The sequence below is a fragment of the Barbatula barbatula genome, assembly GCF_947034865.1.
Source record: "Barbatula barbatula genome assembly, chromosome: 14".
Taxonomy (NCBI): domain Eukaryota; kingdom Metazoa; phylum Chordata; class Actinopteri; order Cypriniformes; family Nemacheilidae; genus Barbatula; species Barbatula barbatula.
In genome coordinates this window covers 18,517,015-18,534,905 of record NC_136777.1, presented here as the reverse complement: position 1 = coordinate 18,534,905, position 17,891 = coordinate 18,517,015, and the positions used below count along the sequence as shown (strand labels likewise).

At 40.1% G+C, this 17,891-nt stretch overlaps 1 protein-coding gene across 1 annotated transcript in view; it reads right to left on the bottom strand.

Annotated features, from left to right (window-relative positions):
* arfgef3 (ARFGEF family member 3) overlaps window positions 1-17,891 on the bottom strand; it is a 113,775-nt gene that overhangs the window by 39,606 nt on the left and 56,278 nt on the right. Inside the window, exons 17-22 of the mRNA XM_079472668.1 lie at window positions 11,452-11,667; window positions 11,262-11,372; window positions 9,231-9,381; window positions 7,816-8,100; window positions 1,284-1,417; window positions 571-716 (exon numbers count right to left, since the gene is read on the bottom strand). Coding sequence (XP_079328794.1) covers window positions 571-716; window positions 1,284-1,417; window positions 7,816-8,100; window positions 9,231-9,381; window positions 11,262-11,372; window positions 11,452-11,667 — 1,043 coding nt within the window. The remainder of the gene's footprint in view (window positions 1-570; window positions 717-1,283; window positions 1,418-7,815; window positions 8,101-9,230; window positions 9,382-11,261; window positions 11,373-11,451; window positions 11,668-17,891) is intronic.

Below are 17,891 nucleotides of genomic sequence, written 5' to 3'. Positions count from 1 at the left end.
GTTACCACAGCGGGCAGGATGCAGTTCATGCCCAGACCTGACAAGATCTGAGAGGATAGAGCTGGATAAAGAAGGACGCGGGTACTTGACACGTCTTCATTACAAAATTTCAGCAACTATTAGATTATTAATGGTAATCTTAAATCAAATTTTTTTTATTTTGCCTTGTTGTGCAAGCACTGTTGAGCTTGTGCAGAGGCTGCAGCTTTTGCCAGAGGGGAACTGGAACTGGGTTCCTCGCTATAGTCTGTTTAATATCTGACCTGTGTTTCTCTCTCCTTATCTTGGGTGAGTGGTTCTCGGTGATGGCCACTGTGCATGTCTATGCGTGCGTGTGTCTATCTGTGTGTGTGTTCGTGTGTGTGTTTGAATCTGTGTGTGTCTGTCTTCTGTGTTTTCACTTTTTTTTGTTTTGATTTGTATAACCTTATATGTTTTGCTTATAGTCAGTATGTTTTTTGAAAATTGTAAAAAGGACTATTGTGAAAAAAGCACTTTTATGTGGGATTGTGTACAACAGAATGTATGACCGTACATGCAGTACTGTGTGTATTGTTTTTTATGTTTTACCTCCACCAGGTGGGGTGCCACCACACTCCAGGCTCTCATCATGTGCAGCAGTGGTCTACTCTTGTTCTTCACAATCCACAGCATGGCCTCCCCCAGGCGAAAGAGATGGAGGGCACTGCGCTTGTCCTGAGTTGACTTTGGCTCTCCTGTAATGAAAACCCAATGAAACAACGGTAACAGGCAAAAGAAAACCCACTGACCATTTCTTATAGAACGTTACTCGACCGTCCAAACAAATATTTCGTCTGGATTTCATCATCTGAGGCACTGCAAGCCATATATTTATGTTTAAAAAGTATATAATTTTTGTTTTCTTGGAAAATGACTAATTGTTTCGATTGAAACAACACTCTTATTCATCAGCTGGTGTTGTGTAGAGCCTTTTGAAGCTGCGATGAAACTGAAATTTGGACCTTAACAAATAGCCCCCTCTTGAAGTCCATTATATTGATAAGAACCCTGGAAAGCTTACCTCAAAAGCCTCAATTTGTTTTCGAGAGAAGAAATAAACACACAGACTATATTGTTCGACCTTGCTTACATTTTAAAATGTATTACATGTGGGTGAGTGAATTATCATGACATTTAATTTTAAATTGAACAATTTCAGATCCACTGAAGCAGTAAAATCAACATTATGGAAAGGCGCAAAACCATAAATGTGTTCACACTCTGATATTTTGTGTATTGCTTAAAAGTAGAGACACCAATACCTGGCATAGCTAAGGAATAGTCTCCGGTTTCTGTAACTGAATCAAAGAGTTGAGACTGCGACGCTTTTCTGAGCTGATGTAGAAAGCCCACCAGGCCCACCAAGTTGAGTTTACTCACAGCTTCTTCAAAAAGCCTGCAATACACAATAACTACATATTAACACAAAGAGATATGATAGTCATTGGGAAGGGCAGGAGCATACAAACATGCCAAATATAAAAAAATTATGAAAGTGAAAGTTACCTTTTTGTCAGATATGGAGACCAATACCAAAAATGTGACCTCTGTATTTAACCCATCCATTGAGCAGTGAACACACGCACTGCAAGTTATGAACACACGTACACCCACGTACACACTGCAAGTCGTGAACACACGTACACAGATTGGCTGTTCTTGTTGTATCTACTTTAACTCTGTCGTGAGTTGTGCCTCCACCTTCAGCACAAAATCCCATCTACAAACAAACAACTGGACATTTCTGCATTTCATAATTTCACTGCAAACTACATTTGTTTGCACCAACTGGCAGATTTAAAAAACCCTTCATGATAATCATCCATTAGGATCATTAATAAACAAGACAAGTAAGTAAAACTTTAAACAAGGGATACGCATTCAGTACTGTATGTTTAAATTTTTATCTACTATGAAGTACTGAATTTATGTCCATCTCTCAAATAAAACAAAGCTAGTATTAAAGGACAACTCAGCTGAAACAGAAAAATTCTGCCATGAATTACCCTCAAGTTGTACTACAACCCCTAGGACATCTGCTCTTCTTCAGAACGAAAATTAAGATAGTTTTGATGAGGTTTGGGAGATCTCTGACTCCCGCCCATAGACAGCAACGTAACTGACATTCAAAGCACATAATTCCATCCGCAGTGGCTGGACAAAACTGTAATCACAGGCCCTCTCACCACATCCAGTACTTCTTGTGATGCTTTCTGATCGTAGTTTGCTTTCCAGCCTTCCACACCCTTCTGGAGTTGTTGTTGGGCGAAAGCAAACACTGTTCTCAGATGCCTGTGCAGCTCCCTGAGGTACTGGTGAGTGGTGTGGGCTGTGACCAGGTTGGAGTCTCTGGGCTGGTACTGTATAACAGAGTCATCTGTTGTCCCATCATCAGCTCGAAGGGAGGCACGTCGATTGACTGACTCAGGGTTGCTCTAATAGCCATAAGCATCAGGGGGAGTTCACATCCAAGTCTTTCTTGTTCAATGCCACAAACTTTTTCAACATACCGACCACTGTCCTGTTGGTTTGTTCCACTTGACCGGATGAGATTAGATGATGACTGATGTGGAGCTGGGTTTGTACAACCAGAAGTTTCCAAGTCTCTTGAATAATCTCAGCCGTGACTTGTGTACCCCTGTCTGAGTTAACTCTCAGTGGTAGTCAGAACCTGGAGAAGATGTGGTTCATTTAGGAGATATGCTGTTGTTTGGGACGTGTCGCTGGGAGGCACTCTACCCACTTGGTGAACTGGCACATAACCCCAAGAAGTATTGGTTGCCCCTCGTGGACCTGGGTAATGGTTTGGGTTTGCCGGCTAGAACTGGCAACCTGCTTAAGTTTCTCATAGGTGGCTCTGATACCATGGTGTCCGGTAACATTTACCATGGTTGGCAAATTAAAGTCAATATCCTTCAGGTAGGCGTGCATGTCGTGTCCTCCTGCAGGGTTTGGGGTAAATGGGGGATGTTTCTGGCCAGCTTGTCAAGATCCTTGGGAGTCATGCCGTGGGTCGTTGTAGGGGTTCTCTGGAGACGCTCCCATCTTTCAATGGAGGTTAGGGGATCTTGGACACTGGCAGGTGATGCTTTAAACAGCGGGCTACCAGCTTTCCCTTTCTCTGATGATGCTTGGCTGGGAAGTCTGGTCCTGCTTGTCGAGGGAAGTTCAGTGGTGTCTTTTCCCCAATTTGTTCAGCATAAAATTGATATGCGTACATACGTTCTCTTTGCACTGTATCGAATAAAATAAAATAAAACTATACAATTCTAGCAGCAATTCTAAGATTAACATTAATAATCGAATAGCGGCTGGAATTTTCAGCTCACATCACAGCTTTTGTCAGGTCTGGGCATGGACTGCATCCTGCCCACTCTGGTAACCTTGGAACAATGAGACAAGACTGGCTAAGAGTACTGTTCTGCACTCTTTGATGCAACATATACATCAGTTGTTATTGGAAGTGTTCCTGGTTCCGGTTGATCTAACTAGTGCAACCTAAACCTTTGGAATATTTATATTATGATAGTGTAGTAAATGCAAGATTAAAAAGATGCATCCTTAGTCTAGATTTAAACTGACAGAGATTGTCTGCAAATGACTGCGTACTATCGAATAAAACAGAAAGATTCTTTGCTGAAGACGAGGGTTTTATGAAACATCCGTAAATAGTTAAGCAGTATTCTTGGTTGTTTCGTATGGCGGTTTTCGGTCCAATAAGTAATACTTCTGTTTTGTCCGAGTTCAGTAATAAGAAATGGTTACTCATCCACTTTTTTTATTGACTATGCATTGCACTATTCGATGGAATTGCTGTGTTTCATGAGGCATCGATGAAATATAAAGTTGCGTATCATCAGCAAAACAGTGAAAGCTAACTCAGTGTCATAGGCCCTAAGACAGTTTCAGTTCGGTTTCAGCCCTTTTTAAAAGAGTCTCTGCTTTTTGGAGCTTGCATTCCAGGTCCTCGCTGGCCTGCTTTTACAACTGTTCTCTGCCTCTGTACTTTCAAGGTGTTCTGGAGCCTTTCCACCACCTCCTTTAGCTCTGGGTGCCGCTCATCCGGTGCTGGCTGCCGGTTCTGGGGATCAAGGTTCAGTTGATCTAGGCGGTTTTAGTACTGCTGTCTCTTGCTCCAGGAAGGTGACATTTCCGTTGCCCAGCTTCAACTGGACGATGAGGTTGTGGGCGAGGGGCACTGATGTTCCTGGCCAGCTCCTTGTGGGAGTAGCTCTGTATTGTATCGTGGGCCATCAGCCGGTTCAAGTCGTCATCCAGCTGCTCACAGCTCAGGTCTTGAAGGTCTCTGATCGCCTCAGGCAGGAGGGCATCCGTCATCACGCTCAGCCAGGTCTCTAGCCTGTCCCAGTGGGTGGCAGGGCTGGACGATCTGGGCATGCTGGCACACTGGGGGGCGAGAGAGAAGAGCACAAAGGGCCAATGCAAGTTCTTACAAGTTTAGTGAGCTCTACAACACATATATTTCATGTGTTGTGTAGATAACTGGGGTGAACAGTCAGTGGCCCAATTTAAACACCTATTTATCCTGGTGGTGAATTGGCAGGGTGGGTAGTATGTGTGTAAGTGTATTTGGGCACAGGGACAGAGTCTGTGCAAATGTGTTGATGGGTTGAAACCGAGTGTGTCATTCTAATGACTGGGGTAGTTTACTTCATCCACATATTACTGAGAATTCCCTGATGGCTTATGCAGATTCAGTCTTCTAGAAAACTAAAGGAAAAACAGGACAGGCATAAATCAATAACCAAACAAGAATAGAGAGAAAGCAGAGGGAAATGAGAGGGTTGCTCTACTTGGCTCAGCTGGTTGGCAACACTAGGGTTATGACAGGGCCTGTAGGTTGAGTGCGCTATGGTGTCATATAGCATAGGGAGGCATCTAGGCTCAAAACAACAGGGACAAGCTAAACAGTTTAAAGCGGGGGAAGGGAGCGTTTCTACTTCTCTGTCTGTCTATAGCAACTCAGCAGGGGCTTAACCTTATTTAATAGATCTGGGCGTGAAGTGAGGGCTTCCAGGTGGGTCCCAGTAACGCAGGTCCAACTCTCCAGCTTTTATAGACACATCAGATCCCTCGCCCTACACAACACTCAGGTGCGGCAACACAAACAGTCACAACTCTCAGCACACCCTGGCAGCACCAAGTAAGTGACCGACTGAAAATTGGGGTTTTACCCGGGGCTGCCACTTGCAACAGATGTAGACATAGGCTTTTCTTCCCGCTTAATGGCACTTCCCATTCCCGTTATTTCCCAATATTGCTGCATTGCACCAGCCAGCACTATTGGTTCCCACTCGTACCTTGCCAGAGTGCCAGTAGCTGAAATCTCCCTGTGTGTCAATGTAAATAATATGCCGGCCACAGGAAAACAGAGAGACAGAGCCTTAGACTTTATAACCAGAGTCAGCAGCTACATGACACTAGATGTCCATTAAGTACAGACAGTGTCTAATTTGTAAATTCCGAGGTGCAGAAACATGGGGGCATGGCAGATCCAGAAATTAGTCGGGTGGGTAGAAGTAACGGAATGTGCAAAACTTTAGTTTTTGCCCCCATTTTTCATGAGCTGAACTCATGAAAAGATCTAAGACTTTTTCTATGTATACATTTAGGCATTTTGGCAGACGCTTTAATCCAAAGCGTTTTACATAGCATTATCCTATACATTTTACTTATGTATCTGCAATCCCTTGGGATCGAACCCACAAACTTGTGATTTTAGCGTTTCAGAGAATTTGGCAGTACATCCAACCGGCCTCACAACTGCAGACCACGTGAACCCACACCAGCCCAGGACCTCCACATCTAGCATCTTCACCTCCAAGATCGTCTGAGACCAGCCACCTGGACATCTGCTGCAACAATCAGTTTGCATAACCAAATAATTTCTGCACAAACTGTCAGAAACTGTCTCAGGAAAGCTCATCTGTATGCTTGTCGTCCTCATTGGGGTCTCGACCTGACCGCAGTTTGTCGTCATAACGGACTCGAGTGACGAGATCCTGATGCCCATTGTTGTGCCATTCATCCAAGACCATCACCTCATGTTGCAGCATGATACTGCACGGCCCCATGTTGCAAGGATCTGTACACAAATCCTGGAAGCTGAAAATATCCCAGTTCTTGCACGGCCAGCATACTCACCGGACATGCCACCCATTGAGCATGTTTGGGATGCTCTGGATCGGTGTATATGACAGCGTTGTTCCAGTTCTTGCCAATATCCAGCAACTTCGCGTAAAACTGCACATTTTAGAGTAGCCTTTTATTGTGGCCAGCCTAACGCACACCAGTGCAATAATCATGCTGCCTTATCAGCATCTTGATATGCCACACCAGTGAGGTGGATGAATTATCTCGTCAAATGAGAAGTTCTCACAAACACAAATTTAGACAGATTTGTGAACAATATTTGAGAGAAATAGGCCTTTTGTGTACATAGAAAAATTCTTAGATCTTTGAGTTCAGCTCATAAAAAATGGGGGCAAAGATAAAAGTGTTGCGTTTTTAATTTTGTTCAGTCTAGATTACAGTAGCATCCTGTAAATTTTCTTTATTTAGCTAAAGTTGGCTTTATTTTTATCACAAGTGTGTTATCTGTTTGACGATAAATCATCAGAAAGTTTTTTAAGTTATTTCTGTTAACAGCTCAAACGATTGCACTGGTTCCTTACGCACACACACAATATTCCAGCATCGCAGCAACTTGACAGCCTGCTCATTTTCAAAATTAGTGCTTGAGGAGCAGGATCTGTCATGATTCCACTATCATGTCATGTTTATCCTTGGTCTTGCAGCGGAGTCATGGCATAGCCTTAGGTTTTGTGTGAGAAAGACATGGCTTTGTTTTGATTCTGACTTGCCATGTGCTTTCTCGTGTCTCGTCAGTGTTTCCCGCCCTTTTGTCTCGTTAACCTTCCCTGAGTGTTTCAGTACCCGCACCTGACCCTTGTTAATTATCCTTTGTCTGTCTCCCTTTAAAACATCCTCGTCTTCATTGTCCTGTGCTCGTTCACTGTATTTGTTCCCATGGTCATGTTTATAGTTCCGAGTTCCCGTTGTGTTTTATGTACTTGTTTCCTGCCACGTTCCAAGTTCACCGGTCATGTTCGGTGTATGTAGATTGTAGTTCCTTGTTTATAGTTCTTAGTTGTTTGTTTTTGCCCCCCTTGTGGGAAGTTCTTGTTTTCAATGTTCTATTTAGTTTAGTTAGTGTTTTTCCCCATCGTGGGTGTTTGTTTTGTTCTAGTTTATAATTAAAGTATATTTGTTAACCCCTTCATCCCCGTGTCTGCCTGCACTTGGGTTCTTCCTCTCCTAATCCCTGACAGGATCTGCCAAATGAGGTATCGGATTTGATTTCGTAGGTGCCAGATTAGAATCCGGCTTGTTCCAGCACAAATTGACCCCTGAGTAGAGGTATAAAAAATGAATTTTATGCAATTAACAATTCAAAAATACAAGTGCACTGCGAAACAGCCATTGAGTTATGAAAATGGTCTGAATGGACTGCATTCTTAAACCTGCAGCTATGACTCCTGTCTCTAATGTAAATCAAAGCACAAAAGAAAAAAAATCTAAAACAATTCAAAGCCTAATCCATGTTAAAATTGATATCCTCAATTATACTTCAATATTGAATGGCTACAATTAGTGTTAAAATTAAGAAACAAATTATAGAGACATTTGTATCACTGATATCAGTGATGATAAAATTCAGTGGGCATTTCCAGCTGATAATACATGATGGGTAAATATATCTGGGTGGGGTACCTGTCAGCTTGTGTGGAAAGGGTGCAGATGGCTTTGGCTGCACTGGTGCCTGTGAGCAGACTCCCCCCCCGCAGGTCACAGCCTTTACTTTGGTCCCTTGTCCTCAAGAGCTCCTGGATGGACAGTGGCTGGATCACATGATGACTGAGACCCAGCTCCAGTTCAGGACTGACCTCACCACTCATCTCCAGCTCCACTGACACTGCCTGAGTGATGGTCATTGCAGGCTGGGAGCTGCCATCACTGAAGTGACTGTGTTCCAGTGAACTGACATACTCAATTACTCTGAGGAATATTCAATAAAAACAAACTCAGTTTCTGTGCTTACAGAAGAACAAACATTAAATTCAAGTTCAGTGTGAACTACAGTATTCATTTAATGTATCAACTTATAGTATTATTAATTATGCATGTACAGTAAATAACATACAGTACACCATTCTTCAAACGTTTCAGATAATTTCTTTATATTGTTTTAGAACTATATATTGTTTTGAATAACACAAATGTAACTATAGCCCCATTCACGGTTGATGTCAGGACTACATCACTGCGCTAGCTGGAGGCAAAACAAAGGGAAAACTGGAGGCCAATACAAATCAGCACAGATTTGGCTACATAAGGAGTCTAGAACATCCTCTTGTTGTGATGTTTAGTGCAATATTGTGACAGAATACAGTCTCCAATATGATATTTTAAAACATACCTGCTGCCATTGCAAAACAAAAACACTGACTACAGTAGTACCCACCTAATCACAACAGAGAAACAAGTTAAGTTAATTTCCCTTATTAGCGAATATATAAACTTTATCAGTAGTCAGCCAACAAACGGTGACTAAACAAAAAAGAAAACTATTTGCCGTTGTCACATTAGAAGAATTGGGGAGAGAAAACAGTGAGTACAAGATCTTTTGAATTTATTAAAGAAATCCTTAATTTTACATATACAGGGGAGAAGTATTTTATTCACATTAAAAACACAAAATGCAAAAAATGTAGGCATTATAAAATCATCTACTTTATTAGAATTAATTCTATTGTACAAAAAAAATTGTAAATACTACAAAATGTTCTGTCACAAACTGATTGCACTAAAATTATACATTGTTTTATTAACAGGTGCAACTCTTAGTAAAGAGCTGTAGTTGTGCAGCTCTTTACTAAACTCTACATGCTTTTGCATAGTGCTTGAGTAAGCAGAGGTGGCGATCATATCACACTGTCAATTCTCCTTCATCCACTGATTGAACCCTCATAGCCTTCAGAGAAACAGTTAAAACTACATAAACACATGTAAGAGACAGATGATCTGTTTTTGAAGAGGTTTGCCTTTGAATGTATTTATTGGAGTTAACTGGTATTCCCCATCAGAGAAAACATACCTCAAAAAAGGTTGATTTGTGAGTGTTGTACCTGAACACATGAGGCCAGCAGTCATGATTGTGACTGCCCATTTCCAGCCCCACGTTGAGTATAGCATCCATGCAGAGAACATGGGCTGTGTGCAACCTCACGCCCTGACAACGGCCCATCTGCTCTAGTTTCTGCTCAACACGCTGCTTAACTACAATAAAAACACATTCAGTTGCACAAGAGGTTCTAAAGCAAGCAAGTTATTACTGTTATGCAGCCTTACAAGTGCACTTGGTAGTGTTTATTCCTTGACATGCATTACATCTGTCTTTCCCTTATTCTCTTTCATTCATATTTTTTTCTGTATTACCTTTCATTCATTGTTATTTTTTTCTATATCTGATTTCAGGTAAACAGTGTATAAACAGCATTAATATGAAATTAAAGGCTGCTTAGATATGTTAAAACAAAATGCTATTAATCTGTATATTCTCTCCTATACTTTCATAAACTTTACAATAAAGGGATAAGTCACCCAAAAATTTAAATTCTGTCATCATTTACTTACCCTGTTTTCATCTCAAACCTGTATAAATGTATTGTTTGTAGAAATTATGAAGATCTCATCCCCCATTGACTCCCATTGTAGATATTTTCCCTACTATGGCAGTTAATGGGGGATGGGATCTGTTTAGTTACTGACATTCTTCAGAATATCTTCTTTTGTGTTTAGCAGAACAAATACATTTATACAGGTTTGGAACAACCTTAGGGTGAGTAAATGATGACAGAATTAAGATTTCTGGTGAACTGTCCCTTTAAGCTGAGACCACTGTACGGTATTTAATAGTCCCTTTGCTTGTTTACTATTGTTGACTATATGAACACGAACAGTTTTACATCATAGGTTGTCATAGGAGTAGCTGCATTGCAGAACTGTGACTCAAATTGATGTGAGACTACAGATTTTGGTCTAGACAGGGGTCAGGAACCTTTTTTACAAAAGAGCCATTTGTTTTTTTGCAAAAGTGCCAGTCTAAATTTTACAATTCTAAAAACATGTTTTAATTATTTCTCAATACTAATAACATAATTTAAGTCCACAGACAACTCAAAAATAAATATGAAACTCACTGTAATGTTACACTTGACTTTTGAGAAGCATTAAGTAAGGGATAACCCACAGCTAGATTGCCCTGCGAAGTGCATTAAAATCCTTTAATACATGGCTAGCCGTGGATTATTCTGCTTATACCATTGTCAGCTACGGGTTAAAGCTGTTATTGATGTTTACAGTTAAATTTTATATCAGACAGGTGAAAATGGCTGAGAACCATTAAGTAAGGGATAACCCACAGCTAGATTGCCCTGCGAAGTGCATTAAAATCCTTTAATACATGGCTAGCCGTGGATTATTCTGCTTATACCATTGTCAGCTACGGGTTAAAGCTGTTATTGATGTTTACAGTTAAATTTTATATCAGACAGGTGAAAATGGCAATTTTTTCGTTAGTTGATTTCAAATGTTGATCAAACTGACTGAAAATACCTGTGCATTAAACGGTTTTAATGAACACCTTCCAGCCATTCAGAATCGAGTATTCAAAAAGACCATGGTATAAACCTCTTTAGTGTTCAGTTTGTATACGTATGTATTCCTTCTGCTGTCCCAGGATTGGATACTTTGCCACATGGTGGGTTTTCAAAACTCTTAATATTTGATTATTTAAGCAAGGCAAATGCTGCGTCCCAATTCGCCTTACTTATACTTTGCACTCAATTTAAACAACCTAAATAGTCAAATTATTTCAATGGTTTATTAGGTTATCTCGCGTTCCGGATGAAACGAAGCAAAGGTCCGGATCCGGACCACGGTCCACCAATTGAGGATGACTGGTCTATAGCTTTGATATATATTTTAATGGCGTTTTAAAACTATCATATGTTGGTAAAGGATTCTCAAAATTTCCAAATGACAGCCAAAATCGCACAAGGTTCATCATGGCATTGCTCACTGTCAACAAAAGTTCAAAATTAGTACATCCCTACACAAACCTCAGGATATGGCATCTCAAACATGGGTGTATGTACCTTGAGTAATGGTGTCTCCAGTCTCCCCCAAATCTTTCTCCTCTTTCTCCTCCTGAACACATGAGGCAGCTGCCATCTGGGCAAGTGCTGATGCACAGTTGGCTGCCACACCTAAAATAAAAATAGCTGAAGCTCCTTTTCCATTTGCTCAAATGTAACATACTGCACCAGCACAAATACAGAACATTACCTAGAGCACAGCTGAGTGCTGCAGCTTTGCGTAGACCATCCAGGCTGAGGCAGATGGTGTCCCTCTCCCTCTGGGTTTGTTCTTTAACTCCCTCTGCTCCAAGAATAAAGGCGAGACCCCTGGAGCTCCCAGCCATGCGACCAGTGAGTGGTGTGGACAGAGTGTCTATCAGGTTTTTCCAGCATCCAGTCAAGATGTAGCGGGACAATACCACACCTGTCAGAATAGAGCCCATAAGGAGACAATTAGTTTTTGTCAAAGCCTGCAAATTCTTTACAACCACTCATGACACTTATACATGCAACTACTCAAGACAAGACAATCAAGCCTGTCCTTCGCTAATGCCTGATGAACATCAGTCAACTCCCAAACACAAATAAATCTCCCTGTAAAATCTCTACTCACCTCTTGATCTACTTTTCCAGACGGTTTTAAAGCAACAACATAAACAAACTATTTTTGTCAAGGATTGCAGGTGAAAATTCCCCAACCCTCACTCCAAAGGAACGTTATATTAATCAAGTCAATAGCGAAATAATAACTGGTGTGTCCGGAGGCTATCATTCAAATGTACGCAGATGACACAGTTCTGTATGTGCATGGATCTTCAAAAACCGAGGTTGCTGAAAAGCTTACAAATGTGATGGTTAAAGTTACAACATGGTTGAATCAATCGTGTTTACAACTCAATGTGTCAAAAACTGTGGGTATGTTCTTCACTAAATCACATAAGGTAACCAAAGACGCACATATCCTAGTGTCAGGAGAAAAAATACAAATTATCAAAGAATACAAATATCTTGGCATTTAATTAGACAACATACTAAACTTTAGATCACACATAAGGCAAACAGGTAAAAAAGTCAAATTTAAGCAAAATCCCATTTATCTGGAATTCAATGTCTATTCAAGCGGCCACGACTTTCATCTCATTTTACTTACTGTTTAACAAGCTGGTCCCAGTCTAACTCCACTACCCTGAAACCACTTAAATCTTCGTACAAACAGACACCCAAAGTACTTTATAAGAAACCAAAACATTTTCACCACTGCACCATTTTCTTAAAATACAATATTTTAAGTTGGGAAAATATAATTAAGTTAAAATTGCTGTCAGGTCTACAAAATCTTACATGGGATGGCCTCACCACCCCTCTGTGATTTTATTAATCTTAGAACAACCACACACAGAATCACCAGAGGAGTGTCAAGAGGTGACTGTATTATTCCACTCAGAAAAAGTGCTTTTATTAAATCTGCCTTCTCCGTTAGGGCTTCTCAGGAATGGAGCACCATTCCATCATCAATCATAGATATTAATACATATAGCCTTTTTTGATCACATCTGAAACGCTGGCTTATTAGTAATCAGACTTGTCAATATTAAAGTTTTGTTGTTACCGCTTGTGTGACATTTATGAATATGTGTCTTTTTTATGTTAACCGTAATTACTGTATTATTGTAAGATCCTGCTAATGATATCTTTATATCCATCTAACAAATGTTTCTATACAGTTGCACTGACAGTTGTACTGTTGTTAATATGCATTGTCCTGTTGAATAAATAAAGAAAGTAAATAAAAAAAGTGTTATTGCACATGCATGCTTTTCTGGCCCCAAATGTAACTTCCGCTACACAGTTAGAAAGTACCTATTGATTATTTCTGATAACAAGTCAAATTAATAAGTAATAAGTAAACTACATTAGCTACCCAGGAAGCAAACAGACGTTGGGCCAACGTCAATATTGGTTGGTTACGTTGGCCCAACCTATCTGACAGAAATACAACGTTGGGCCAACGTTGGTATGGTCAGCTGCAATTGCCCACCACTTCCCTCAAATTATATATATACCCAGGTAGCAAACAGACGTTGGCCCAACGTTTCTTGTTGTGTTGGGCCAACGTTGGGTGCTGACGTTGGCCCAACGTAATTTTGTCCGTTGGGCCAACGTTGGGCCAACCATGTTATTGGACGGCCAGCAGACCTTCTGCCAACCTAAAAAAATACCTTGCCAACCTTCTGCCAACTTAAAAACCACTAAAACAACATTGGGCCAACGTTGGGCCAACGTCAGCACCCAACGTTGGCCTAACACACCATTTTAAGATTGTGATATGGCCTATTCATTGTTGAATTGCATTAAAACAGAACAACAGACAAACTGAATTGGTTATAAAAATGACATTTGTTGGTAACAAAAAAACAGCAGAAAAAATGCAAAGAAAAGTAAAACAAAGTCAAAGAAATCAACAAGGAACCAAATATATATATATATATATATATAATTATTAAAATAAGTATAATTATTAAATTATTAAAATAACCATTGGTTGTTATTATCTTAGCAGATAATTTTCTTTTGATGTTTATTGTTGTTGTTAAATAAAAAACCATAGTAACTACACTTTTACTATAATAAAACCATTTTTATAATTTTTATAAAGGTCTGTCCATTTAGAACAAAATGTGCATTTATGTAGAAATAATTGAACACACCCCCTGATGAAGATCTAAAAAGCTATGCTTTAAAAGAACAATATTTCTGTTTATTTTAATACAATTTAATGTTAAACAAGTTCTACCATCTTTATTGTTTTTAAACATGTTGTCTTTTGTTATGCGTAATTAGTCATGTTCGACTTCATGATGACGTCAACGTATCGCGAGAGCGAGTCGAGAACTTACGCGTAGAGATCTAATTTCGAATCGCTCTCGCGATACATTGACGTCATCATCCTGTCAGCGCCGCATGAAGCCACACACACGTATTTGTGGGCGCGTGCGCGTCCGTCCTCGTGAGTTCAGAGTCAGATGTTTACCTCAGACGAGTTTCCGTTTCTGTTGTAAATTCTGAGGTAAGTTTTCATTAATTCCTGGTTACCTCATTAAAATAAGTTCACAGTAATGTTCATTTTGTTGTTAGTAATTCGATATGACTAAAATATTATAAACTTTAATGTTGACTGTTGGTGTAATCTGGCGGTTTGACTGAGCTTGTGACGCAACTGAGCTAATGTAGTTCATATCTTTTATTTGTCTTTATTTTCTTGACAGATGTTGACATTAGGCCTTCTTGACAGATGTAATGTTCATTTTGTTGTTAGTAATTCGATATGACTAAAATATTATAAACAGAGGTGCACTTCATCTTTATACTGCATTAAGATGTATAAAACATTTGCTACCCCAATATGGTGAATTTCTTGCAAAAAACTTTTTTGGGTTGTGTAATTAAAATAGAACGACACATCTTAAATCTTCTAAAAAGTTGTTTGTATGTTTGTTGTTTTTTACAGGAGTATATGCTGCTGCTTCTCCTCCTCCGCTCCGTCTTCATCATCAAATAGCTTCAAATCTGCAAAGTTGACTTGTTGATTTCTTTGACTTTGTTTTACTTTGCTTTGCATTTTTTCTGCTGTTTTTTTCGTTACCAATAAATTTCATTTTTATAACCAATTGTCTTTTGTTCTGTTTTAATGCAATTCAACAATGAATTGGCCATATCACAATCTTAAAATGGTGTGTTGGGCCAACGTTGGGTGCTGACGTTGGCCCAACGTAATTTTGTCTGTTGGCCCAATGTTGTTTTAGTGGTTTTTAAGTTGGCAGAAGGTTGGTAAGGTATTTTTTAGGTTGGCAGAAGGTCTGCTGGCCGTCCAATAACATGGTTGGCCCAACGGACAAAATTACGTTGGGCCAACGTCAGCACCCAACGTTGGCCCAACACAACAACAAACGTTGGGCCAACGTCTGTTTGCTACCTGGGTAGCAACATATGTCTAGCCAGTAGGGTGACCACCCTGAGAGTGGGTGGGGGTCTTTGGTGATTTATAAAATGTATTATATTTTGAAAATTAAAAACAAAGAAACAGGCAACATCATAGTGTCAGGCAATCGGCCTGCGGATGCGTCAGAAAGAGCGTTCTTCAAGCATCGTGTTTACACCCTTGAAAGGCACTACTGAAGGGGACACAGTGCGAAGGGTCGTAAAATGGTGTCGTTTCATTACTCTGTTTGCCAAGTGTGATCCAAATAGTTAGGTTATGAGATCTCTCTTTAGAATTCCCATTTCAAGAGCCCTAAGTGAGTAGGGCACTTGAGTGCGATTGATACACCTCACTGCAACGGAATCGGTTTGTTGTATCACTGCACTTTCTTTCATATTAGTGTATTTTATTCATAGCATACATTGTTACTTATCACTGTTGTTGCTAAACTTATCCTGATATCTCAATAACCATCTCCTGGTTATTTATTTGAAGATCTTAAACCAAAACACTCAGCGCCGTTAGCATAGCACAAGCGTGCTAGCGGGCTTTCTGTTTACACTGCTAAATATTATCTCGCCTTCTAGTTGTCTTGTGTGCTAACGGTTTCTCTCTTAAGCGTATATACTAAGAATCACTGAGCAGTCTTGGTAAGTTGGAATTACTCTTCAAACCCGGTGAGTTATGGCTTCTCTTATTATTGTCACTTGCACCTCATGTCAAATGTTTAGCTTAGCCTTCTCTGTCAGCGGCGAGGGCTTTACATGCGATAAATGCAGGGAAATAGCTAGGCTGACAGAGAAGATCTCAGAATTAGAGCCTTGCATCCAATCTTTATCTGAGGATAGTAAGAATGTAAGGAGCTTAGAAAACACTTTGGATGCGAGCAATATTAGCGCACACAATTCGGTTGCGGTTGAACAACCCCCGCAGCTGGGAAGCTTTGTGACTGTGAGACGGTGTAGTCGCAGGTCAAAACACCACTCAACCGTTCCGACTACAGTCTCGAACAGGTTTGCCCCACTCAGTGACACACCGACTGAGAAACCTGCTGAAAGTGCCATAGTTATCGGTGATTCTATTGTTCGGAACGGTAACATAGAGGCACCAGCCACCATAGTCAAATGTTTACCGGGAGCCAGAGCGCCTGACATCAAGTCAAATTTAAATGTGCTGGCTAAGGCTAATCGTAAATTTAGTAAGATTGTTATTCACGTTGGCACAAATGATGTTCGACTCCGTCTATCGGAGATCACAAAAGATTATATTAAAGAGGTGTGTGAGCTCGCAAGCACGATGTCAGACATTGTAATATTCTCTGGCCCCCTCCCCGCTTATCGTGGTGATGAGATACATAGCAGATTATCATATCTAATTGGCTGGTTATCTTAGTGGTGCCTGCAGAATGATATAGTTTTTATAAATAACTGGAAGAATTTTGAGGGCAGACCTGACCTGTTGAAAAGTGATGGTCTCCACCCCTCCTGGGCTGGAGTTTTTCTACTGTCTAGAAATATGGCACATAGTCTTAATGATAAAACTTGACTCACTGGGGCCCAGGTCAGGGAGCAGACAGAATGGCTTAACCAACGATCTGCTTGCCGTCTCACGTTGCAGAACACACTAAATACACAACATGCGATAATACTTTCTCCCAAACATCATAAAATAGAGACTGTGTCTGTCCCCCTGATTAGCAAACATAAAATAATGCGTAAACCTCTCAAAGGTAATTTAATTAACGTTAAACTAACTAAACATGAACATAATACAGATAATCAACTGTTACGACTCGGATTGCTAAATATTAGATCTCTCTCTAATAAAGCACTTTTTGTTAATGATATGATAACAGATCATAAAATAGACATGCTCTGTCTAACAGAAACACGGCTAAAGCCAGATGATTATATTGCTTTAAATGAGTCTGTTCCCCTAAAATTATTATTATAAACACGAGCCTCGCCTAAAAGGCAGAGGGGGGGGGGGGGGTGTTGCTGCACTTTACCGTAACTCTTTTAGCATTTCTCAGAAGTCTAATCCTAAATACAATTCTTTTGAAGTCATGGTACTTGATGCATCAATACCTAATACTAAGGACAAAACATCTTTAAAATTTATTCTGGCTATTGTATATAGGCCTCCAGGGCACCACACAGATTTTATTAAAGAATTTGGTGGGTTCTTATCAGAACTAGCACTGGCTGCAGACAGAGTCCTTGTTGTTGGTGACTTTAACATTCATGTAGATAATGATACAGATGCTTTCGGAATGGCTTTTAAAGACACTCTTAACTCCATGAGCGTTAGTCAACATGTGTCTCACCTACTCACCTTCGTAATCATACTTTAGATTTAATATTGTCTTACGGTATAAACGTGGGCGACGTAAAAATCCTTCAGCAGAGCGAAGACATTTCGGATCATTATCTGGTATCATGCTTGCTTCACTACCCAATGGTGGCAAATCAAACTCCAAGTTACAAATATTGTAGAACAATAACTTCAACTACAAAAGGTGCGTTTCTTGATAATTTGCCTGAATTGTCTCAAATCTCTAACATGAGTAATAACGTTGAAGATCTTGACTTTACCATTGAAAATATCAATGCCACCTTCACGGAAACGCTAGACATAGTTGCTCCTCTGCGCTTAAAGAAGATTAAAAA